The 26,178-nt window shown below is 50.4% G+C and overlaps 1 protein-coding gene across 15 annotated transcripts in view; it reads left to right on the top strand.

The window, feature by feature from the left end:
• MAPT (microtubule associated protein tau) overlaps positions 1-26,178 on the top strand; it is a 100,272-nt gene that overhangs the window by 62,952 nt on the left and 11,142 nt on the right. For 6 of the 15 annotated variants that reach the window (XM_025999515.2, XM_025999512.2, XM_025999513.2 and 3 more), the window contains 4 exons: positions 1,359-1,424; positions 9,086-9,141; positions 12,973-13,102; positions 16,586-16,851. In XM_025999515.2, coding sequence (XP_025855300.1) covers positions 1,359-1,424; positions 9,086-9,141; positions 12,973-13,102; positions 16,586-16,851 — 518 coding nt within the window. Of the gene's footprint in view, positions 1-1,358; positions 6,487-9,085; positions 9,142-11,770; positions 11,969-12,972; positions 13,103-14,336; positions 14,391-16,585; positions 16,852-26,178 lie in introns of all 15 variants that reach the window. The other 9 variants (XM_072746943.1, XM_072746944.1, XM_072746939.1 and 6 more) reach the window with 7 other exon arrangements.

The following is a 26,178-nucleotide window of genomic DNA, read 5'->3' as shown; positions in this document are numbered from 1 at the left end:
CATCTCCTGGACAGTTGGCTGTTGTAAAATGACGTGGAACTGTCACCACTTGACTTCATGGGTGACACAGTATCAGCTTGTGGGGGCCCAGAGGGCTGTCATGTTTATGATCTGGCAGATGGGGAGCCCACTGCCAGCCCCCTCCACCCTTCCTGCAGCTGTTCTGGGACAGCCCACAGGCTAGGTGTTTATAAGGCCATCATGGAGCTGTCCAGTGACCCAGAGAAATCTTTCTTTCCCCTCATCATCCTCTCCATGGTAGGCCCACGCTGGTAACTTGGCATTTCTGTTTGAGGTGGAAAAGCTTAAATATCGCAGGACTGGGAGAAAAGACTGGTGGCCCAGCGAGCAACTTGTAGGCCTTTCTTAGGGGTGGTGGCTTCCCTGACACCATCCTTCAGGGCAGGTTGGTTCTTCTAGGGTCATGAGGCAAGTGCATGTCAAAATGTGGCCAACTTGCTTTATAAACTTTCTTCTGGACGATTGTATCCATTGTCCTGGATTGATGTCCTGGTTCTTCTTGGGGCAAAAACTGGCATTGCAGTAAAGCTGATTGATTTTGGTGCTGTGGAAGATGTGGTCTTCTTCATTTGGGGTGAGTTGTGGCTCCCTGAGCAGAGCCCAAGACACCCTAAAAGCTACTCACTGCCACTGTTGACCTCCCTCTAACGAGGTGGCACCTACTCTTAGCATGTGGTTAGAGGGGTTTGCCCAGTAGTCTGGAGAAAAGAAACTGAACAATTGGGGCTCCTCCCACATTCCCAGCACTTCGCTAAACACATTCACACAAATTCTTGTATTAACCCTCACTACTGTCCTACGAGGCAAGCGGTATCATCACCTTGGGAGTCTAGATGAGGAAATAGGCTGAGAGGTTAAGTAGATGGTGTTGCCTGAATGTGAGCCCCAGCCTGACTCCACAGCCCACAACTACTGCTTCCTTGTACCCTCAGTACCCCCAGAGCCCTGGCTGGGGTCAGGAGTGCACCTGCCACTCAGATGTGGTTCTGGTGTCAGTGGCTGAGCAGCAAGCTGCTTCTCTATCCTCACCCATCCTGTGTGTCTTTGTTGAGTGAGGCACTCGGGACCCTGGGCCCCCTGTGGAGAAGGTCTTTCCTACAGGATCTTGGTCATGTGGAAGGTGTGTGGGTGTGGTGGGGTTCACTTAGTAACCTGCTTTCATCCACATTCCCAGCAATAAGATTTGCAAAGAGCCAGAGGTACAGCCCCATGGTACTCATAAGATGTGCCTTTCCTAAATGTTTTTGGAAAGATACCGGAAGATGCAAGAGCTTTGGTTCTGGCAAACAGTAACTGTCTGTGCTTATATCTTCTTCATGTGCTGACACCTAAACCAGCTGAAGAAGCAGGCATTGGAGACACCCCCAACCTGGAAGACCAAGCTGCTGGACATGTGACTCAAGGTCAGTGGGCTAGAATCACCAACCACGACTTGGGGGTTGGGAGGAGGGAGATGGCAATGCTTAGAGAAGTTCTACCTTATAAAGAGAATTTGTACCCAGGCCCTATGTCACACAGTTTCTGAGTTATTCCTAAGCCATGTGGTGGGGAGTCAAGAAAAAATGTCCAACAGAAACTCAGAGATGCACGGAATATAATTTCCTCTGCAGGCTACCCTCTGGCCTGTCCTGGGAACAGAGCCTCAACCATGTCTCCACCAAGCAATTTCTTTTCAACTTTCTTCTATACAACCTTCAGACCTTATTGCGATTTTCTTCTCAGGGACCCAAACAGCCACGTTCGAGGAAACCAACTTTCTGTAATCATTTAGTATAAATGTTTTAAGAACTTAAACCTATAAATCCTAAAGATTCCTTGTCTCAGGGAACAGAGACCTCTGATATAAATGGAGACCTCTAGATTCGTTTTCTATCGCTTGTGGCATCAATGATCTTGAGAGTGTACTGTATCTAGCCCAAAGAAGTGTGTCTCTTGAGGATATTTTGAAGCTTAACTATTTACCTCTGTGAGCAGGGTCATTGCCCCATAATGGGCTAATGTTCTCAGCTCATGTGGCAAGGAGAGGTGTGTTTTCATTCTTAGGCTTACAGAGAGCTTCAAAAAATATTAGAAAGGATAATCAAGGTTAGGGGGAACCCCAGTCTGTGTGTTAAATAACTAGAACCCTGGTTCCTATTTGTTTTAGGCCGCAGTTTTCAGTGTAGGTAAAATTAGAGGCTTTTATAACCTCTGGAAATGATCATTTATTTCCAGAGGAAAAAGTGGATTCTATTTTTTAAAAAAGATTTTATTTATTTATTCATGAGAGACACAGAGAAAGAGGCAGAAACATAGGCAGAGGGAGAAGCAGTCTTCTCGCAGCGAGCCCATGTGGGACTTGATCCCTGAACTGGGATCATGCCCTGAGCTGAAGGCAGATGCTCAACCGCTGAGCCACCCACGTGTCCCGATTCCAGTTCTTTCCTATAAATTTCTCTACAAAATTTTCCTACAAATTGCAGGCTATATCCTTGTGCCCCTGCAACATATTCCATGCAATGAGAAGACCAGGCCAAAATGTTTTGTGGGAACTTTATTTTTGTGCCTACTGAATTTTTACATTTTTTCCATCAGTGGCCTAGAATCATGTATAAAGATGAACACCAGATAGACATTTTCAGTGGGAATCTGGCACCAAATCTGTGCAAACATGGAGGTTTCTACCTCCGCTCCCAAAGCTGACACCTCATGCCTTGGACTGCTGGCCCAAATTGACAAAGGCCAGTTCCCTCCAGTGAAACGGTGTGAAGTTTGGACACATTCGTGAACACAGCTTATTTGCCAAAGGCCCACAGTCTGTTTTCAGGTTTAGAAAGAGCCAGGTAACAAAAGCCCAGTTGCCAGATCTTGTAGTTCCTGTGGCAGAAGGCAAACCTCCAGCAGCCCGTGTCTTGAGGTACCTACGATAGACAAGGATGGTTCAGGATGGCACTGCAGTGAGCTGAGTGTAAGGTGTGGGCAGGCCCAACCCATGTCCTGCTCACACCGAGTGGTAGACCTTTCCTGTGTTTCGAGGACTGGACCTCCTGAGGGTGATGTGCGGGAGGACAGTTTATCCCGAGTCCAGAAACCTCCACACTGTTTGCCCAGATCCTGTTTACCGTGGACCCTGCCGCCCGCCCCCAGATGATTGCTTTGTGTATTTCTTACTGAACACTTCATAGTATTCTAGGAACTGAATAGAATATTCTCCTGGCCCATCTCCTTCCTCCAAAAGTATAATTGCATGATGTTAGTTATGTTCAGTCAAGACATAACACACACTGTACAATCAAATATTGATGACTTTTCAAGGTGTGTTTACTATGTATGTGTGGGCCTTTGCCTCTTTTTCCACGAGGATCATTTACAGTCTTACGGTATATCAGAGGATAGTAATATCCTGACCACAAGCGATTTCTAGGAAGCTCTAGGAGGAAAGCTTTATCCAGAAGACAAGGAGACCCAGCCTGCAAAGGAGATGTAAAGACTAGCACCTACCATGCACTCAGACTGGTCTGTTGCACTAGTTGGTTGCTGAGATGTCATGGTGTTGAGGCACCTGCTCAGATTGTCAGGTTGTTGGGCTCTTCAGGCTGTTCTTCCTGGAGACTGCCAGACGGCCCCAGTGAGGTGCCCACAGACGTTGTGGGAAGCAGCAATGAGCATATTTTCCGGACCCCAGTTCACCCATGCAGAATTCCTTTATTGATCATCGCTGCGGGGCGGGCACCGTGGTTGATGCTAGGAACATAAAATGAATGAGATCATGAGCGTGAGGCCCTGGCATGAAGGTGGGGGTGGAGGTGAGCTGTGGTCGGCTTCTCAGTGGTAAGCTGATGGCAGCTACACAGACTCTACCATGTCAGGGGAGAGGGCGGTCACGTATGAGCCATGTCCACAACCACATACCTGTAGGCACATGTGCGTTCCCTGCCTCCCTCCTCTCAGTTCCTCCAATGCCCTGCATCTGTGGGGTTTTAGGTTTTGTTTAGAAGAGAGCTGTGGAGTTGTGTGGGTAGTTTTATCTTATTTATTTATTTGAGAGAGAGGAGAGAAAGAGAGGAAGAATGAGCACAGACGGAGAGAGAAAAGCAGACTCCCCACTGAGCACGAAGCCCCATGTGGGGCTTAATCCCAGGACCCCAAGATCCCTACTTGAGCTGAAGGCAGGCGCTTAACACACTGAGCCACGCAGGTGCCCCTGTGTAGGTTGTTCTGCTGCGACTAGACTAGACGGGAGGTTTGAAGGTTAGGAATTTAAAAAGAAAAAAAAGGGGAGGATGTTTATTAGGAGTATCAAAGAGTGTGACTCTCCAGTCCTTAATACATGGTCAGATTCTTTTTTTTAAGATTCTATTTATTTATTTATTCATGAGAGACAGAGAGAGAGGCAGAGACACAGGCAGAGGGAGAAACAGGCTCCATGCAGGGAGCCCGATGTGGGACTCGATCCCGGACCCCAGGATCACGACCTGAGCCAAAGGCAGACACTCAACCACTGAGCCACCCAGGTGCCCGGTCAGGATCTTTAAGGAGGGCTCACGTGAACACCACCCAAAGAGCCAGAAGGAGTGAGTGTTCCCTCCACCAGCTGCTAGTTGTGTAACCATGAAAGCAGTGGCCTTGTTGGCTGGCAGTGTCTTTGCCATGCAGGACCCTTTATTACCACTGTCATCTGTCTCAACTTATGCAAAAGGTCCGTCCATGATCCGTGACCCGGATAAATCTAAATTGTGCTTCTGTTTATAGGAACTTTATGGCAGTCTGTTAGCAAAGACTCAAGCCCTAATGATGATAAATTTGGGCATTTTCCAAATCTTAAGACAGGGTTGGTTTATGGGCATCTGCTGGTTTTACTTTGCAAAAAGGGGAAACAAAGAGAAAGGTAGAGAAAAGGGTGTCCTCACTGTATCAAAGCCAGATCCTATCTAGAGGCCAGACTCTTCAGAAAGCTCAGTGTCGCTGGAGAGAAGGAGAAGCATCTGTAGCCTAATGGATTCGGAACAAGGCAGCCCCACAGCGGGGCTGGCAGCCCTGGATGTGCTGACATGCTCTGAGCCCACCCAGAGCCCACAACAGGCAGAGGAATAACCCTGGCGTTAAATGGGGCGTTGGAGGTCACCAGGTCTGAGCACCCCTTTAACAGATGAGAAAAGTGAGGCCCAGAGAGGGGAGGTGCCCATCAGCATCACCCCGTGAGTCGTGTTAGACCAACAGCACTTTCATCATGAGCAAAGGGAAGCAACAAGGATGAGCCCAGAGCACACACTCCGTTTTGTTAGTTGGGCTTACGATGCTGTTTAAATGTGCTTTTCTTAATTCAAGAGTGCGTTCTCTCTCTTAAACTATTGATGCGTCCTTGCCAACCTTTTGCTACCGATGCCTCTTCAAACCCAGAGGAGTTGAGAGTTCCAGGCCAGCAGAGGGAGGTACCTGAGAGGCCCTTGGCCAATGGGCTTAGCTCTCAGGATCAGCCTGAACACGGCAGAGAAGCTTCTGGGGTCTCCCTGCTGCCTCTGGGGGAGAAACGGCCAGAGGCCCCCGTGCTGGTGCTCTCCTGCCAGCCCCAGCATCATCCCATCTGCCAACCGCCTGCTCCGACAGGAGGCCCTCGGGACTCCCACCAGGAGTGGGGACTGAAGCCAGGGGATGGGATCACGGGGGGTCTGGCCTTTCCGAAGCCCACCTCCCCTGGATGTCTCCAGACAGAGTCTGGGAGTGACAAGGCTGTCCAGGAGAGCCTCCTCGGGGAGCCAGGGCGCCATAGAGGTGAGGCTGCCCACCCGGGCACCCCAGGTCAACCCCACCAGCATGTGTCCTACGGCCCCAGGGAGGCCACACAGCAGCCTTCGGGGACGGAACCTGAGGACACAGAGGGAAGTCGCCACGGCTTGGAGCTGCTGGAGCACCAGCTTCTGGGGGACCTGTGCCAGGAGGGGCCGCCTCTGAAGGGGGACCATGACAAAGAGAGGCGGGGGGGCAAGGATTTCGACGAAGACCGCGATGTGGATGAGTCCTCGCCCCAGGACTCCCCTCCCTCCCAGGTCTCCCCGGGTCCGCAGAGCTCCCCAACCCGAGGGGGGCCACCCCCCGACACCGTTTCCAGAGGAGCCCCTGGCTTCCCCGGTTTTTCAGCTGAGGGTGCCATCCGCCTCCCTGTCGATTTCCTCTCCAACGTCTCCACAGAGCTCGAGGCGTCAGAGCCCCCCGGGCCCGGCGCAGGGCCCACGGTGGAAGGGCAGGCCACGCCCCCCGAGTTCACCTTCCACGTGGAGATAAAAGCCAACGTGCAGAAGGAGCAGGGACATTCAGAGGTGGATTTGGAAGGGGCTGCCCTTCCAGGGCCCCCCGGAGAGGAGCGAGAGCCCCAGGGCCCTTCTGAGGGAGAGGACACAAAAAAGACTGACCTTCCAGAACCATCTGAAAAGCAGCCCACAGCTGTTCTGCCAGAGAAGCCCGTCAGCCGGGTCCCTCAACTCAAAGGTCTGTGTCTTGAGCTCCTTCGCTCCTTCCCGGTGACCTCGTGTGCCACCCAGGCTGCGGGCACTGCCACTGAGCTTCCGGCTCCCTCCTTGGCTCCTGCTGCTCCCGAGGTCCTAGGGCTAGCCACTAAACCACCCACCTGGGCACTGCCGCTCACCCTCCTGCAGCCTCCTCCTCCCCTCGGCTCCGGCACGTGCTCCTCTCACGCTTGGCCGCCACTCTGCATGTCACCAACACCCCGCCCAGTGCTTTCCACCCTGTTCATTTCTCCAGCCACTCGAGTCATCCACAACAGTCCATCAGCCCACGGGTGGTTAGTTGGTGGCCCGCCCTCCACAGAGCGGGTAACAGCTGGTCCGCTTTTGAGGGCTTATCATGGGCCCTAAATTCATTGTCTCAAACCCTCCTGACCCTTCCAAGAGGACATAATTAGCCCCACTTTACCAACAAGGAAACAGGCACAGAGAGATAAAGTAAATTGCTGAAGGCCACCTGGGTCTGCACTGAAAGTCATACTCTTCCCTGTTCAGCACAGTGAACAGGGTTCTGGAAGGTTCTGAAGTGGGCCCTACTTAAGAGCCCAGAGATGCAGAGGGCAGGAGCCTGTCTTCTGCTGCTCTTGTCAGTGGACAATACATCCCACGTAGCGGGTGATTCACACACACACACACACACACACACACACACACATACACAAGCATTTGGGGTAGCCAAGAGCCCATGCTGAGCCTTCGGCCCAATGGTTCCCACCCCTACCTGCCCTACCTTGTGGCAGGAGAGACAATGAGCAAAAAACGTTCCCATCTGAATCTTCTCTTCCTCCCTTGGGGGGGCCCCAGGAACCCCTGTGCTGGGGCCTCGGCCCCAGCCTGCTCAATCACAGCAGCCCTGTGGGAGCTGGAAAAATGGTAGGGGAGGTTCTCCTGTGTTGGGGGTCTCTGTGGAGATGAGGAGGCCTCAAGGGTACATTCGTACATTGAAGACCTTTAGCATTTTGGGATTATTCACAGGGTTCAGAAATCGATGCCACTTGAGCTGCCAATTGCAAACATCTGTTAAATTTTTATTAGATGCTACTTGTCAAGTACTTTGAACCTTGAATTGTTGTAGATAGAACTTTGAAATGTTGTAGATAGCGGAACTTGTATTAAAATTTAAGACCAAAAAAAAAAAAAAACAAACAAACCACATCCTATTTTAAAATATCCTAAATTCCAAATAGTAGGGGACAAATAACTATGATTTGACAGATTAAAACAGTGTTTCCTGAAATGGTGTTTTATTGAGTATTTGCTATTGATGTTTCCAGTGGGGAAAGGAGTTCCGTGGTCTAAGTTGGAAAAACAGGCAAAGCAAAGTTAAGCAAGTTTTGCTGCAGCAGGACTTGTCAGAGCCTTTAACATTCTAATGCACATTATGACCCTCTCAGAAAGACACAGAGTACAGATTCCCCAAATTTATTTGATCCAACCTGCTAACATCTCCTGGAGGAGGACTTGTTCAATAGTACCCAATCTGGCTAATGTGGATTTGGCAGAGGCTTTAAGTTGTGATGAGGGTGGTGATGGTTGATTTGGGCAGAAGATGTAAAGCAGGACCACCTGGGGCTCTTACTAAAATGAATATTCATTTTACAGCCTCACCTTAAGCTTACAGAGCCTCAGGTGGGTCCAGGAATCTGTATTTTATCAACGTGTCCCAGTGGTTCTGCTGTGCAGTGATGTGTGACAATGTCTGGGCTAGATCATCAATCTAGGTCGTTCTAGAAATCCAGTCTCCGTTAGCCAGCGTGAAGCTCCAGGAGGCCGCAGGACCTTTCGGCAGGGGGAATATGATTTTAAAACGAAGAACGAAAATCTATCATGAATTTTCAACGACGAATGTCAACAGAAGGGAAGGATGAATTAGGATGCTGGTAGACACGTGCTTTCACCAGGGCGTGCGGCTTTCTACACACAAAAGCTGCCAGTGGTTTGGTTCTAAACTCCAAGAGATTATCTGTAAAATGTTTGACGGTAACTGGTTTGTCGCTAATTTGGGAAAATGGCAAGGATTAGTCCCCTTGAGGGGCCTGTAGGCAGTGAGAAGACCCTTCCTCTCTGGGTCAGGGGTGGACCAGGCTTGTCAGAGGGTGGGGCAGCTGGGGCTGGAGACCTTAGCTCCCAATAGTGAGGGGAAGGGACCTCACTCGCCCTGACCCTTGGGTGACAGCCTGAGTAGGGGGTTGGAGCGTAGCTTCCTCTCCTCCAGGGAAGGAGCCTATGAGAGGTGGGGCCTTCACTGTCTACCTTCCCTGAGGGCCTCTGTGCCCACATGTGCCTGGAAGAATCTTCACTGTGCCCCTTCTGCATGTTCCCACCCTCAGCCAGCCTGCTCTCCCCTCTTGTCAGGGTGCTCCAAGCAGTGACCCCAGTGTGCTGTGTTGATACTAACAACAAGAGACAGATTCAAGGGGAAAGAAAATCCACTGGGTTTCCACCAAGCCCGGCTGAACAAAACCCATTGTACTGATCCCGAGAAATCAGAGTAACTATATCCAGCTCTTTCCATAAGCTCTGCAGATGGGTATAACATGTGTTTTCATTTTATATCTTATCAGCTCGCATGGTCAGTAAAGGCAAAGATGGGACTGGAACTGATGACAAAAAAGCCAAGGTAAGCTGACGAAAACACAAACCTCTGCCGACGTCAGATTTACCAAGAGGCTGTGCTTATCTGAATTTTTATTTGTAACACGTGGGGAGCATCTGTCACTGAAGGATGACTGTCATTTTTAAAAAATGCATTGTATCTTCATGCAAACTTTTAAAATTCCAGCATTTGCTCACCTTGATGCTTATGCCAGAGAAGAGCGGTCAGCAGGTTAAGGAAGTAATGCTCCTAAATGCAATTCCACTAGCATAGCTGAAATGAGATGTTCATAGTAAACAAAGATACATTTGGATTTTCTGCAATAAAGTTTGAATTTTGCACACCTTACACTTCCCACTGCAGATCCAGGCTGCGTATATGTACACACACATATGGAAAGTGCATAGAAAATACCATTTATTCAGGTGGCTGAGGAAGCATTGATCAAGAAAGTGACCTCTAACCTAAGGTGGAGGGTTCTGGAAAAGCCCTAGAAGAGAGGACCTATGGGGCAGTCTGGGAAGGAAATATAAAGGAGGGTTGCTGAGGCAGGGGTGGGAACAGCGTTCCGAGGAATAGGAACAGCACAGCAAAGCCCAGAAGCATGAAGAGGTGATATGTGTTCTGAGAACTCTAGGCAGGTGGCTTGGTTGCTGCAGAGCTCCAAGTGGGGCTGCCGTCCGGTGGGAAGGATGGGGGGTGGGAAAGCTGATACACGCCCAGACTGCTAAGTGGACAAGCGGGCAGCAATGCACTTGACACCATCTTGAAATCTGGCCAAGGCACCAGTTTGATGCAAGCTTTAGTCAGACTTCAAAAACCAACCTGAGGACCAGTGGATGAAGCCCCTGCTCCCACAGAAAGCACATCCAGAACCAGTGTTTCCTGTCAGCAATAGTTTCCTCCTTTAATGACTTTGCATCCTGGAAAATTCTCCCATAACTACACAGTAGAGTTTCCCCAGGAACACCCTACTGTGACCCCCAGATGAAGACCTATTTTTCGTAAAGGCATCTCAAATTTCCAATATGAATTCTGCCTAAAACATCTGGGTCCTAAACCCTGGGTCCAGAGCCCTAATGGGCTCCTCCGATGCGGAGTGTGGCTCTAGGAGTTGGTAGCACGTGTTGTGACACCCTCCCCTCTAAAAAGTCAGGGTTTGCCATCGCAAGACCTGGTGAGGCAGCTGAGGGTTCTGCAGGAACTTGGGGGCTTCTGCCCTAGACGTGTGAAGCCATAGCAAGGGCTGCTAGCCAGTCATGATATGCATCCGAGGAATCCCAGCCCCATGCATGCATGCATGCATTCCATTCATTCATTCATTTGCACACGTGGGCACAGTGTCCCTGCCCTGGACAAAGGGTCAGATCCTTCCCAAACCTGAGCCAGGTGGGGAGTTCTGCCAGCAGAAGGGGGCCCGTGTGCACCCAGGGTAAGAGGAGTCCCCACCCCCAACTTTTCTTGTCCCCAGTTGCAGGACATCAGCCTGCATCCCTCCCCCACACCCTTCCCCACCCCGTGGCCCTCCTCCTTCCATGTTGGTCGCACAGAGAGCCTCGGCCTTTTTGGTGGGGGTTTGTGGGATAACAAACCCAAGAAGCCTAATGAAGCCTGTGGTCAGACTGCTTGCTTGGTAGCTCTGATTCCCTCTTTGAAATACCTCTGGACTCGGCCACTCGGTTTGGTGGCTGAAGGTATGACCCTTCCTCCGCCCAGCTTTCCTCGTCCGCCAGGACCATGCTTCCCTGTCAGAGTCCCCCAGAGCCAGTTAGGACAAACCATGGGTGCCAGCCTTTGTCCATCGGCTTCCCTGTCCACAAAGGGACAGCTCCGTCCATGAGGTCATCCAGCACTACCACCTCTTGTTGGGTTAGCCACCCTCCTGCAGGCTATTTCCTAAGGTAGAATGTGTTCAAGAGTGAACGTTGGCCAGATTAGGATTTACCAGAGAAGGTTATGGTTAGTTTTGCTTGAGGCTTTAATCAGTAAGTGTGTGTGTGTGTGTGTGCGTATGTGTGCACATGTAACCTAAGGTATAAGGCAGGATCTTTAAGATGTGGGATAGGCACCATCCTGATTTTAGCAAGTATGATACTCTCAGTGTGGCAGGAGAAGGCCAAGGGTTAGCAGGACAGCAGGAGCTCCTCACCTGGAATTTAGCAGAAAGCGGGGCCCTTCTGACCCATGACACACTGGGGATGTTTTCTTGAAAAACATCCTACAAATCATATGCTTTGGCGATCTTCATTAACTCTTTGGGCGTGAAACACCTTTAAACCAGTGGTCTCCAAAGTGGCGGGGTGCAGCACAAGAAGATCCAGTGAGCTAAAGAACATTCTAAAACTTCTATCCATTTTTTTCTCCTCTCTTTTAAAAGTTCTGTCCTCTATAGGTTTTATAATGTACATCATACGTTGGCATTGTGGTATATGTACTTAGCTGATAAATAACTACAGGGGCATTAGGATGTGTAGCCACTTCCGGACCTCAGGGATAAGAAGGATGGATAAGGGTACGTGATGCAGACAGTTTGGAGATCACTGCTTTAAGCTGTTACCTGCCTTGTTTATTTTTAGTTACTATCCTTTTTCAGTTTGTTTCCTTCCCCCATGTGCTGACTTTTATTTTGATTTTATTTATGTTTATGTTTAAGACATCCACACCTTCCTCTGCTAAAACCCTGAAAAATAGGCCTTGCCTTAGCCCCACACGCCCCACTCCTGGTAGCTCAGACCCTTTGATCAAACCCTCCAGCCCCGCCGTGTGCCCAGAGTCATCTTCCTCTCCTAAACACGTCTCTTCTGTCACACCCCGAACTGGCAGTTCTGGAGCAAAGGAGATGAAAGCCAAGGTAAGGAAACCACCTTTGAAAAGAATCAGGCTGCTCTAGTACGGTTTTCAGATGTATGTTGTTTTGAGCCACAGAGACTTTCCTTCAGATAAGCTATTACCTAGAAGCACCACGTAGAACAAGGACAGTTCTGGTTGAAATGGGAAATGGGGGGCATGGCACTATTTTGCTCAGCTCCCTCATGGCAGCCCCCACAGCACCCGAGGGGGCCCTGGTTTGAAAATCACCGCCTACCCGAGTACCTTTGGTAACTGGGAGTGCTTCCAGATGGCCCCGATGGGGGTTGATGCAGCACCAAGTGGCAGTGCCTGTCCCACAAGGGCACTTCCCGCTGAACCATCTTGTGATTCCTGGTGAATGTCAGTTTCTTTTCTGAGTTTGTGTTATGTGTCAAGGTCACACCCGGTAACTGAGCCCTGTCAGCGGACTGCTTGGGCACCAGCGGCTCGCAGCCTTTGGCCCGTTTGCTGATTGGTGCTGGCCAGGGGCTCTTAGCATGCTCAGGAGTCACTAAAACCTAAGGGTTGTTTGGGGAGAACAAAAGAATGGCCCAGCTCTGCCAGCACTCACCATCAGATTCTTCGGTGTCTTCCGCGGGCCTCTGGTGAACCCCCCCCCCCCCCCATCAGTGTGATAAACCCTACGGAGCAGTCGGAAAAGGTCCTGCCCATTGAGCGCCCTGGGCCGATAATGAGCCCGATCATCACGAAAAGCTCTGTTACCTTTTTATAAAACACAATAGCACAACTCATGGTGAGAACTCAAGTGAGCAGCTCCTCTCGGAACAGTCAGGGCGCTTGGTGTTTGGGTGGAGCCATGGGTTTGTGTGTCCCTTGAACCCATGACGTCGTGGAAGACATTTGTTGCATCTAGTAATAGGCAAAGGGTCATTCGGATCTTAGCCTCGTTTTGAGTCAAGGAGGTTGAGTGGGGCTGGCATTGATTCTAGGTGATAGTAGCCTTTCCCAGTCGTAAAAACCACTGTACCGTGCTTCGGTTGACAGGGGGCGGACGGTAAAACTGGAACGAAGATCGCCACACCCCGGGGAGCCACCCCTTCAGGCCAGAAAGGCCAGGCCAATGCCACCAGGATTCCAGCGAAAACCACGCCCTCCCCCAAGACCCCACCGGGCGGTAAGAGGAATGTTCTCTGGAATCCAGGGCTGGGGGGAATCTCTTAGTAGGTGCCATCCTTCTCTTTGAAGACCCCTGGCAATTAATCACTTCCAGTAGCTGACTAAGCACCACAATGCTCGTTTTCTTCTTAATCCTTTTGCCAATCTTACCAGGTAGAGATCGAATCTCCACTTTTGAGCAATGACCAAAGGCCCTAAGCATTTGCACGAATAAGTCTAAGCAGCTCACTTCAAGCATGAAGAGAATGCAGCCGCGTGACTAATGAGTGGCGGGAGAGGGGGATGCTCTGAGTTTCTCGGACCCCAAGTCCTGGGGCCTTGGGAGGTGTTTTTCAGTCCCCAAGTGAGATGCGTGGTGGCTCTGTGTCTCTGGAAACAGTGGGACTTGCTGGAGTGAGCACTTTGGCAGGACCTGCGCATCTCGGCTGAGCACCTGCATGCTGTGCCTTTTTTCCTGCACTCCTTTGAATAAAACCCAGGTGGTTTTGAGTATCAGGCAGGCTTTCATGGAGTGATTCTGCTCCCAGTGGGGCTGTAAAGAGTAGAGGCCCTCTTTGAGGATGGGAGACAGGCTGAGCTCCTCCTTCCCAGTGCCCCAAAGGGCCATGTCCCAGGCAAGGGGGTTTGGATTCTGCACAACGCAGGGGGCATCAGGCCCTCTTTGGCTTTGGGGTGGTGTTCAGGCACCTGAGGATCTTGTACAGGCCTTGAGAGCCCTGGACCGGTTCAGTGGTATCTCTGCTGTGCGCTGGCCCTAGAGTAGCAGCTCACAGCCCTTTGTCTGCATGTTTCGCGGTGGTGTTTGCCTCCTTTGCCCTGGGGTGGTGGCTGCAAGGATGGCTGCTCATGATTGGCCACTGGATGGTTTCTTCCTGTATATAATTCCTATGATACAACGGTAATTCACAGAATTGTGATTGGATTTTATAAATGATTTTGATCCTGCTTTTCCTCATGTGGCGCTAAGCCAGTTGGCTCCCACAACTGGAGTCATAACTGGGAAAAGCATGTGCACTTCTCTTTGGATCTTACCTGTGTTTGGGTGGACAGATCTCTGTGGGCCACCTTGCCCTGTTTCCCGCCAGCCAGGGCACCTGCTCTCTGAACACCTTCCCCGCCTGGCTCACCTCTGCCGTCTGGCCTGGCCGGTGCCTGCAGCATGCAGAAGAGCTCACCGAGGCCCTGTTTAAGCTTGATTATAATGAGACTTTCTGTGGATTTTTCTTTTTAAGCTACCAAGCAATTGCAGAGAAAACCACCCCCTGCGGGGGCAAAATCCGAGCGAGGTAATTCTGGGGCTGCTTTGCCCAGTGAGGCACTCGCTGTTCGCGTGTGGCTGTGTGTGGCTCAGGTTTGGAGAGCAGAGAGGACCTGTGCTGAAGCGTGGGTTTCACACATTGAAACTGAACCCAGAACCGTCAGAATCCTGCCCCTCCTCTTGTGTGTGGCTTACGCGGATGCCGTCTGTCTGATGGACCTTTCTGTCCCTGTGCCAAGGCTCTGGGGCGGGGGGGGGGGGGGGGGAGGGAGGAAGCATGTCTCCAGCTGTTTGTGGGTGCTGGAGGCCCGGACCCAGGTGTGGGTGGGAAATTCCTGCTGGCATTTATTTATTTTTTATTTTATTTATTTATTTGAGAGAGAGAGTGTGCACAGAGAGAGGGAGAAGCAGACTCCCTGCCAAGCAGAGAGCCCGATGTGGTGCTCCATCAAAGGACCCCAAGATCATGACCCGAGCTGATGGCAGACACTCAGCCAACTGAGCCACCCAGGCACCCCTTTGCTGGCATTTATTTAACACACACCCTGTGAGCACTCCCCACTTCGCACTGGACACTTTCACTGATACCACATCCAGCCTGCAAATTGGTGCTGCAGGCTGTGGCCACGCTCCCCATTTTCCAGATGAGGACACAGGATTAGGAGGTTGTGTGAGTTGCCTAAAGTCAATCTGCAGTTTAGTGGCACAGAAAGGATTTGTAGCCGCCCTAAGTCCAGCGGTCAGCCTGTGTGCCTGGAAGCAGGAGCAGAGGTCAGGGACGCTGAGCCTGGAGCAGAGGCCCTGTCTGTTGTTTCCCTATGTGGAAAAGGAGAAAAAACTTCGTTAGTCCTGTTGCCAGGACTTGAGCTTGACGACATTAGGAACATCCAGCAGACATGGAAATTCAAGCTCTGCAAGTGACAGTGCTTACTCTCCTCTTGATGAGAGAAGTAGCCTTTTTGTTGCTGCTCAGCGCTTCCAACCAGGGGCCACCCTTCTCCAGGTTGGGGTCTGCAGGTCCCTGTTTGGTTCCTGGGGCAGAGCCCGGAGTGTCCAGGAAGCTTGGAGGCGGCAGTAGGGCTCAGAGCGGAGGAGAACCAGGCCCTCCCATGGGCACAGCATCCTTGACTCTGAGACTCAAGGATGCTCAAGAATTCCCAGGGAACTTGAGAGGAGCCAGTAGTGGGGGCCCCAGCCCACACCAGGAATGGGCCCAGGAATCTGCATCTTCCTGGTCCCGGTCCTGACCTGAGCCTCTGGAGATTCTGACACAGGGGTCCCTGGGCCACATCTGGAGAAACGCTGCTTCATGGGGTACATGGAATAGTAACTGTAGGGTGTATGGGGCCCTGGGAAGTGCAGGATGGAAGCCTGAGAAGGAGCCCAGGACTGAGTCTGTTGGGGAAAGAGCAGCCCCAGCCGCCTTCCTGGAATTTTTGGAAGGTACAGGTTCCACCATGCATCAGTGTAGGGGGAAGGGAGTTCTCAGAGAGGGCAGGGCAGGGCAGGGCGGCCCGAGGTGGCGTGGCTTGTCTGGAGAGCTCAGGACAGGTGGACTCGGACGGAGCAGGCCTGCCGTCCTGGAGCACACATACCACAGAGGGGCCGGGAAGGGGGTGCAGGGGGCTGCTGGGAATGGAGCCTTGAACATGCTGAGTGGCTTAGAATTCACCCAGGGGGTAAAGGGTCTAATAGATCCAACACAGGTGGCCCCTGGTCCTGTCACCATGTCACCTTTATTCAGGGAAAAGCCGCACAGACTTGCACTTGAGTTTTCCAAAGCACATCTACGCGCATCCGTGCCTGGCCTCCCTCCCTGCAGGCACTGTGATCATTTCCAGGTTCCAGCTGAGACCCGTAAGCTCAGAGAGGGAAAGTGACTCATCTGAGACCACATGGCTCATTAGACTCTGTGCCCTGACCCCAGGGCCATGGGGTAGAGTCGGTCCCCTCGGGAAAGGGTCTTTGGTGACCACTCTGTTGCTTCCCTGGGAAACGGAGTCTCTGTCCCTACACAACAAGGCCTGGAAGAAGAGACATTTCTCTAGAAATGAGACCAGGGGCAGCCTCCTGCTGGCTTAGCTGAGCTTCCTGACCTTGTTCCCACCTGCCTCACCAGCCCTGAGTCTGGGAGAGGGCCCTCAGGACGGGCAGCAGCCCCTGAGGCCTTTTCTAGCTCCCACTCACCCCAAGCACCAGCCTCACTGCCTCCTCTCTCTCCAGGTGAATCTGGAAAATCTGGGGATCGCAGTGGCTACAGCAGCCCCGGCTCCCCGGGCACTCCTGGCAGCCGCTCCCGCACCCCGTCCCTGCCAACCCCACCCACCCGGGAGCCCAAGAAGGTGGCGGTGGTCCGCACCCCACCCAAGTCGCCGTCTGCAGCCAAGAGTCGCCTGCAGACCGCCCCTGTGCCCATGCCAGACCTAAAGAACGTCAGATCCAAGATCGGCTCCACTGAAAACCTGAAGCACCAGCCAGGAGGTGGGAAGGTAAGGGCACACGCAGGGGCTGGCTGGGAGCGTGCTGGCCCCAGGACCCTGGGAGGAGGGGTGTGGGTCCCCCCACACCTGGGGCAGCACACAGCACCTGGGTCCCTCCTGGATCTCTTCAAGGAAAGACGGTATGGTTCAGTTCTGTCTTGGGGTCACCACCACGCCGTGAGCGCCCTGCTCAAGGGAGAGAAAGCACTGGTTCTTTCCTTCCCTGTTTGAGTCTCTGCTGACCAGACAGTATCTGAGATTATGAGGTTGGTTGTTTCTCCATGACTTGAGGAGTTCTCAAAGTGGAGGCACCCACAGAGGTTCCCCAACTTGTCTTGCGTTTAGAACGTGACACGACCCATCTATAGGTGAGTGTCTCTGGCGTTCATTGGACATTTTTTCAGGTTTCTCTCCAAGCCTTGGATCTGGGGGAATTTGGGGGTGCTATTTTGAACAACTGTTCTTCAGGACAAGTGAGTGCTCCGGAAACTGTTGGGTTTCCTAAAGGTGGAGAAACATGAACTTCCAAAGGCCTAAGGTCACGGGAGGTGGGGACCAACCTGGACCTCTTCCTCCTCCTCCTGTCTCTTGTCACCCTTTGTATGAGTTTCCTGAGGCTGACATACAAAAGACCACAGACCGGGCAGCTTATAAAACAGAAATGTATATCCTCACTGTTTTGGAGGCCAGAAGTCCAAGATCGAGGTATTGGCAGGACTGGTTTTATGGAGGTCTCTTTGCTTGGCTTGTGGATCGCAGCCTTCTTGTGTCCTCACGTGGTCTTTTCTCTGGGTGCCTCTCTGTCCCAGTCTCTCCTTCCTGTCATATTGGATTGTGGCCCACCTCTTTAAAGACCTGTCTTCAAATATGGTCCCATTCTGAGACAATGGGAGTTAAAACATCAGCATGTGAATTTGGGGGGACATAGTTCAGCCGCTAACAGCCTGCCCCACGTATCACCAGTTGTGGGGGGGGGGGGGGTAGAGAAGGGAGAAGGGTGGAAGCTGTGGAGTAGAAAGGATCAAGACTCTGCTTTTAGGAGCACAGATGTGTTGGGACTCCTGAGCTTGGGCCTTTTGGGGGGCAGTGAGCCTCCTGCTGTTCTGGGGGAACATTACAGAACCCAGAGCCAACATTTCCCTTTAATCAGTTGGAACCACTTGTCTCCCTAACAGGGGGGGCCCTTGTTACTCTTGATGTCACTCTTGGCTGGGGCCTGGGTCCCCACGAAGGGAGGGTGTCTCAGGGCTTTCTGTCCATGTTGGTGCCTTAACTGAAGCCCTGTGCTTTGCTCCCCGTGGAGCCTCAAAGCCTCCCCCTGGCCTTTCTCATCCTTGGGGCCCAAAGACTCCTGCCCATTTGGGAGGTCTGGGTGTGTCCCAGGGTAGATCCCTGGGGCTCATGGCCACTGGTCTTTGGTCCACAGGGTTGGCGCTGGGCCTGTGTTTACTTTTCTGTGGTGTTTGCCTTGGCTGCTCCTTGGAAAGATGCCTGTCTCATTCCAGAAGGGGCAGCTCTGGGGCAGTTGGGGTGTTGGCTTGAAGTCGACCCCTCTGTGAGGCTTTGAGGGCCAAGGGACCTGCAGAGAGGTTGTTGCCAAGGTGGTGGGATGTTCCCACCGGCGTTCAGCACTGAGTGTTCCCTGTGGGCCCAATTTTCATAGCATAGAGGGACCATTTGCCCCTCGTTCTGAAAAAGGAAAAACAAAACCCCACACAGCCAGCTCTGCACTGACAAGAAGATTGTGTGGCTGTGACCAGTGTCTCATGACAACTCATTACTGTGAGAGGGAAACTCATCATCAGTATCCCCCAACCTGTGGGCTGTCACACACCAGCAAACGCCCACCTCTTCCTACCAGCCAGGCTGCACCCCCATCAACCATGCTGCACCCCTGCCAGCCCAGGCTGCACCCCCGCCAGCCCAGGCTGCACCCCCATGAGCCCTGAGTTCCCCTGTGGTTGACTTGGAAAGTGTAGGTGCCCCTGGCCCAGATCCAGTGGTTCTGCAGAGAACCAGTGCCAGGGCTAACCATTTCCCACTGAGGACTCTTCTGGGGCCAGAATCTGCCCCCCACACCCGGGGCTGCCCTGTCTGTGGGGGAAGAGGAGTGTGGTGGATGGGGACCAGTGATCTGATGCTCAGAGAGGAAAGGGGGAAGGCGCCCCACCCCCATTTCCACCTCACCATGCTGGGTGCACACATATGTCCACATTTGCTGAAGGGTTAAAAAAGAGAGGGCAACTTTTTCAGGACTCTTTGGAGGAAGACACAGGGAACAAAAGGGAAGTGGCAAAAGGAAGAGGAAGAGCTTTCCTTAAGTCCCATGGAAAACTGAGAAAATTGTCTGAAACAAAGAAAATCTCAGCCTACCAGAGCTACACTAAATCTCCAGGGAAAATGAAGAGAAAAGAAACAGGAGGGACGCCTGGATGGCTCAGTAGGTTGAGCGGCTGCCTTCGGCTCGGGCCCTGATGCTGGGATCCTGGATCGAGTCCCACATCAGGTTCCTTGTGGGGAGCCTGTTTCTGCCTCTCTCTCTCTCTCTCTCTCTGTGTCTCTCATGAATAAATAAAAAATCTTTAAAAAAAGAAAAAAGAAAAGAAACAGGAAAGAAGCAGCACATGGGATCCATGGAAAAATGCCTTTAAAGTGCCGGGACTAAGGGTCTCCTGAGGTTTCCTCGAGATCCTGGGGGCCCTGTGCCCTCCTCTAGCTCAGCAGGTGCTTGTTTCGGCTGCAGAAGGAACAGCGCTGTGAGTCTGAAGAATAAGAGGACTTTTATTCCCCTGAATAGCCGGTCATACTGAAGAAGGAGGAGCAAGAGGGTCCAGGTTGTAAACCTGCAGGGACCGAAAACCTCCGAGGATCAATGTAAATCAGTGGTTGGAAAAAAACGTAAAAGATCTGTGTTCTGTCGCTCTGTCCTTTGCTCTAGTTTCATGATTTGCTACTATGAGCAGGGGTTGCTTGAAGAGTCCAGAACAAAATTGTTCTTAAAGGAAAATGCTGGTAGTCACTCGGCCACTTTAGCAGAACCGGCTGAATCCACCAAACGTTGCGGGGAGAAGGGAAGGAAGGCCAGCACCGCAGACCAGGCACGCCTGTGCCCCCCACCTCCCTGCCGCAGCAGCTCTCCTACCTGACTGCAAGACAATCACCTGGGGCTGGGATTCTTTTCAAAATCCTAGTGCCAGAGCCTTCCCCAGGCTCATTAGAATCTCCCGGGGAGCCTTCCCAGCTGTTCCCAACGTGCAGTCTCGGCTGAGACCCAGCATCCCCAGATTCTCACTTGCTGCCTCTGGCTTCGACTCTCTACTAGGGTCTCCTGTGCACCCTGGATCTGATGACTGATTTTCCTCTTTCAGTCCTAACCCTGTCCATTCTCAGATGCCAAGTACCTGCCTCCTCCATCAGCTCATTCCCAGCCCGGGCCACCCCCTGTGTCCTGCAGCCCTGCCCTGACTTTCTCCCAGCCCTATCCTCGGGTGGGGAGGTGTTCAGACACAGAAACAAAGAACCAGCATTCCAAACACATTTAAAAAAAATAATAAACTACCCACTGCAGGTGTAAGTGATGTGAAGTTGACACCCTTTCATCCTGAAGAGGGCACATCAGTACAGTACAGTCCTTTTGTACCTAAAGAAGGAATGTCCATAGTTTTCACAACTTCATTCTGCTAAACCAGTGATCTGTCAAAGGGTCTCCTTCCTCTGGATTCAGCTGAAGGTCATCTTGAGATCTTTGTGTCCCCGTAGCCTCACACAGAACAAAAGGAGGTGCTTTGTACTCTAAAATCGAAGAAAGGAAGAAACCCAAAACTCAGAAAAAGCTTTAAGCACAAAAGTGTGCATTGAGTTTTATTTATAACTGCAAAACAAAACAGTTTAAATGCCTAACAATAGAGAGGTAATTAATGGTGGTGCCATACTATAAAATGTTACGTAGCCCATGAAAAATACCTTGAAAATTTGTTTGTAAATATAAACATTTGTAAATGTTATACGATGAGGTCAAAATTAATAGTGTAGAAATATTCAGGTTTTGCCTACTACTGATATAAAAAGTTCACAGAGAAAATGAAACTATGACAAATGCCAGCGGTGGCTCATAGAGGTTGCATGTTTTTCCCTTTCCTTCCAAATTTTCTACAGTGAAAACATTTCTAATCAGAAAAACATGGATAGGAATACATTGTAACTGGAAGTGTAATAGTAGATGACAGTAAAGCAAAAAATAGAAGGGCATAAGAAGTCCCTGTGATTGAGAAGGGAAATTTTAATTTTTTAATTTTATTTTTTTAATTTTTTCAATTTTTTAAAAAAGATTATTTATTTGAGAGAGAGAGAGAAGGAGAGAAAATGTGAAACAGAGGGAGGGGCAGAGAGAGAAGCAAGCTGTTTGCTAAGCAGGGAGCCCAGTGCAGGACTCTTGATGCAGGGATAGATCTCAGACCCCATAACCCTGAGATCATGACCTGAGCTGAAACCAAGAGTCGGATGCTTAATCTACTGAACTACCCAAGCAGCCCAATAAGAGGAATTTTTAAATACCAGGAATTAAACTGTATGATCGAAGTTTTATCAGATGTTATGCCAAAAATCCATACAGTCTGTAAAGAAAAATACCTATAAATATAGGGAAAGAGCAGTTGCACTGGTCTATTCCCTAACCTCAGTGTCAAGTACCAGAACCTGATTGTGTACATATCACCAGCATTACCACAAATACTTGGGAATTAAAAGGAAGAACGCCTTTTCCATGTGCACTGGTAACAAACACCATATGTCCTGTGGAGGTGCCCTCAAATTGAATTTGGAAGGAATTCATCATTTTAAGTGCTTTGGTTATTTAAAAAAAAAAAGTGAAATGGCTGCAGCGTAGCAATTATGTTTTTAGTGAAGGGGAAAAAAGAATGCAAAAAATAAGAATGCAGGGGTGGCTCAGTGGTTGAGCGTCTGGCCCCGGGCGCGATCGTGGGGTTATGGGATTGAGTCCCACATTGGGCTCCCTGCAGGGAGCCTGCTTCTCCCTCTGCCTATGTCTCTGCCTCTCTCTGTGTCTCTCATGAATAAATAAAAATCTTTTCTAAAAAATTGCAGAAGCAAAGGTAAAAGCAGAAATAAATTCAACAAACACAACCAGTGCAATAGGACATACAATAGCCCCCAAAGCTGGCTCCTTCCTCCTGTCCTTTGTTCATTCACTTGACATTTCTGAGGCATCTCTGAGTGCCAGGCTCTGTGCAGACAGTTCCTGTCCCTGAGCCTAGAGAAAAAGAGGCAAGAGGAGACAGGTTGGCCGGGGAAGGATATGCAGCGGAGAGCAGCCACCACCATGGAGGGTCCCCACACTGAGGGTCACCCGTGTTATAGACTGTCACCCACGATGTGAAGTGTCACCAACAAGTCAGAGAAGACAGGACAGACCTTTTTGGGACCATCATCGGTCTTTGCAAGGAGAGGCCCCTGCACAGAGTGCTAGGTACAAGGGCTGAATGAAGGCAGAGGGAAACTGCATCCTAGAGATGTCCAAACCAAAAGCAAAATAAAGCTAGAACAGGGGTGCCTGGGTGGCATCTGACTTCAGCTCAGGTCGTGATCTTGGGGTCCTAGGATGGAGCCCCGTGTTGGGCTCTTCGCTCAGCGGGGAGTCCACTTCTCCCTCTGCCCCTCCCCCTGCTCATGCTCGCTCTGTCTCTCTCTCTCAAATAAATAAAATCTTAAAAAAAAAATCTAGAACTGGCACCAGCTGGGGTGGCCAGGGGACATGGGTTTAGGCTGGAGTTTTATTCATTTACACAAGATTTTGAAAGGCAGGGCTGGTGAGGGCCCAGTGGGGTTGAGGCAACCGTTGAGCGCTCAGCAGCCCTCCTGTGGCTCAGTGGAGAGCACAGAGGGAAACCCGGGGTCCCAGGGGCCATCCAGGCTGGGAGAGACGGAGCTCAGGGCCAAGGCTGCCTGGTCAGAACTGGGCGGTGCTCGTGGCTGCCAAGGTTGAGAAAGTCACAGCCGGAGAAGGGCACAGGGGCCCAAACGTTGGGGGTGGCCTGGCTGGCTCTGAGAACATCCAGGCCAGTCGCTGGGTGATGCCAGGGCCCCGGGGAAGGGCAGGGCGGAAAGCAGCCAGGAGCCGGGACCCTCTGGAGCCTTGGGCTGCAATATTGCAGGCGGCCACAAGATGGCAACAGAGCGCTGCGTCTAGCTCCACGCTGGTGCGCTGAAGACTGTATTTTTAAAATTCATTATGTGTAGTAACAAAGTCCCAGTTCTCATTTTTAAAAGCACGCATGTAGAACATTTTTGTGGAGTAAGTTAAGTCCGTTTGTACCTGGGACAGTCCGCTTCTCCTGGATCAGGGCCAAGGACTCAATGGAACCTGAGCTGAGGGGCCAGGCCCTGGATGGCACCAGGCTGGGACCCTCCCCCGGGACAGCCCTCTGGGCACCTCTCCCTGTGCACAGCGTCTGTATCTCTGATCAATCTGCTGTAAATACCATCATTTTAAAGATGCACCAGGTATACTGACCCTAGTGGAGCCAAGTTGGGCCCAGCAAGCACCAGGGCATGCTAGAGACAGGCCTTGCCAGGGACAGCTGGTGGACGCTGGGCCAGTCTGGGAGCTCTTAGGGGGAGAACTGAGCCATCGGGAGCACCTCAAGAGCTCTGAGCCCACACGGAATCAGATCAAGGCCGGGGGAGCGTTGGGGCCACTTCAGGTCCTCAAGGAAATAGACCAAACCAGAGTGGAGCTGCCTCACCCCAGCTTCTCCTCCCGGATCAAACCCTGACCGCAGGAATTTCTCCCTTGACTCTGAGTCCCCTGGATCAAAATTTGGAGCTTGGAAAACGTTGTTCCTTTGATGAGGATTTTCACTGTCTGCCCAGAGCCGAGGCCCAGCATCATCCATGTTGCTCTAGCCGAGAAATTAAGTTTCAGGATTCTAGTTTCATAATGCCAACCCTTTTATCTCCCCTCTGTGAATCTAACACTCTGTAAAGAATGTTGACTTAAATTGCCAACTAACAGTAATTCAGGTCTGCTTTGTAAACATCCTTATGTCTGCTGCCAAAAACCACACACACAAAAAAACTTGCTGCCTTTTTTGTGGGATTGGAATGAGAAAAAGCCACATTAAAAAATTTCTACGTATGTTGCAGATCTTGTTGCTTAATGTCACTAAATTCATTTGATGACTTTCTTAAATGGATTAGTTCAGAAAACGAGGTTATGTTCCTTGCAAACCTGGTAAGTTTTCTTTGTCAGATATTTATGTTGCTCAACATGTTTCCCTTTTTGCCTTGGCTTCCAGGAAGCTCAGGGTTAAGTGTAATGACCAATCTAATTGTCATTCCCGATGACCTCTCCTTCTTTTACCATTATCCTTTTAACTTTGTTGTTTTAGTATTGTGTGTGTTTGCGTGTGTGTGTTTTCTCAGATTAAACTGCTCCAGTTCCTTGGTGAAAGCAGGCAAGTCAGCGTCTGGGACGCTGGTAGAAAGTAGTGATCTGGGCAGCCTGGGTGGCTCAGCGGTTTAGCGCCACCTTTGGCCCAGGGTGTGATCCTGGAGACCTGGGATCGAGTCCCACGTCGGGCTCCCTGCATGGAGCCTGCTTCTCCCTCTGCCTCTCTCTCTCTCTCTGTCTCTCATGAATAAATAAATAAAATCTTAAAAAAAAAAAAAAAAAAAAGAAAGAAAGAAAGTAGTGATCTCCACAGAAGGAGTTCAGGTCCCACTCCTTAAAATCTGAAGGTGGCATGAACTAAATCACAGACATTGTACAGAGGGGTGGTAGGAAGCCCCTGAGAAACAGTGTGAGAAAGCCTGGCCCACTTGCTGCTCCTGCTCAAGCCTGGATGGTGGTGAGGTCACTGCATCTCCTCACTGGCAGGAGAGAATTTCAGTGTTCACCAAGAGAGAGTGTTGTTTGTACTTGGTGTATGAGACACCTGGCTTGAGGACAGCTGGGGTGAGACTTTGTTGTCACAGAGTTAGCCTGTAGTTAATGCCACTGATCTGAGAAGGTTGCTGAACTCTCTGGGCCTCAAATGGCCTCCTCGTCACTAAATTGGGGGCATGGCAGATGAGGATGATGATGTGGAATTAGGTATTTACCCAGTTTAATTTGTTTGTTTGTTTTTAAAGATTTTATTTATTCATGAGAGACACAGAGAGAGGCAGAGACACAGGCAGAGGGAGAAGCAGGCTCTCCACCGGGAGCTCAATGCGAGACTCGATCCCAGGACCCCAGGATTACTCCCTGAGCCAAAGGCAGACACTCAACCACTGAGCCACCCAGGTGTCCCTGAGCAGTGGTTTTTATATTTAAAAATCAGAGAAGAGAGGCGCCTGGGTGGCTCAGTCAGTGAAGCATCCGATTCTTGATTTCAGCTCAGGTCATGATCACAGGGTTGTGAGATCGAGCCCCACATTGGGCTCTTTCCATGCTGGGCATGAAGCCTGCTTTAAGATTCTCTATCTCTCTCAATCTCTCTCTCTCTCTTAAAAAAAATTTAAAAATAAAAACCAGAGAAGAAATGACAGAGTCTATAGAGATATAAACATTTGTAGAAAAAAAATACATCTACCAGTGAAAAGGAGGCAAAGGGCCAACCTTGTAATAATAATTTTAAAGATGCAGAATAAGCCAACAATGCAGTCCCATTTATTTTGTCAAAGAAGGCAAACCACGTCTTTAAATGCCCGATGCTGGTAGCCATGTGGTAAAATTGATTTTGTTGATGGTGTTCACGGGGTAACTTAATCTGACCCTTTTAGAAAGCCACTTGGAGAATTGTATTGAGAATTTTTAGAATATTTATAACTTTGACCCAGAAATTCTACTTCTGGGACTCTGCTATGAAAATAATTCACAGTATGGAAAGAACTTGCAGAAAGATGTTCATGGTGAGGCGGTTTCTGTTATTTAAAATGAATATTGAAAAAATAAGTAAATAAAATAAAATAAATATTGGATCCCACAGATATCACAAAATATGACATATTATTTAAAACCATGTTCCTCATGACTGTAGGCAAGACAAATGCTTAGATGATGGTATTTTTTTTTTTAATTTTTATTTATGATAGTCACAGAGAGAGAGAGAGAGAGAGAGAGAGAGAGGCAGAGACAAGGAGGAGGGAGAAGCAGGCTCCATGCCGGGAGCCTGACGTGGGATTCGATCCAGGGTCTCCAAGATCGCGCCCTGGGCCAAAGGCAGGCGCTAAACCGCTGTGCCACCCAGGGTTCCCCTAGATGATGGTATTTGATAAAGATATGGAAGTGTAAAAAAAAAAGATATGGAAGTGTATCTAAAAAATTACTACCATTTG

Source organism: Vulpes vulpes, chromosome 2 (assembly GCF_048418805.1).
Source record: "Vulpes vulpes isolate BD-2025 chromosome 2, VulVul3, whole genome shotgun sequence".
Lineage (NCBI taxonomy): Eukaryota > Metazoa > Chordata > Mammalia > Carnivora > Canidae > Vulpes > Vulpes vulpes.
This window is presented reverse-complemented; position numbering and strand designations above follow the sequence as displayed.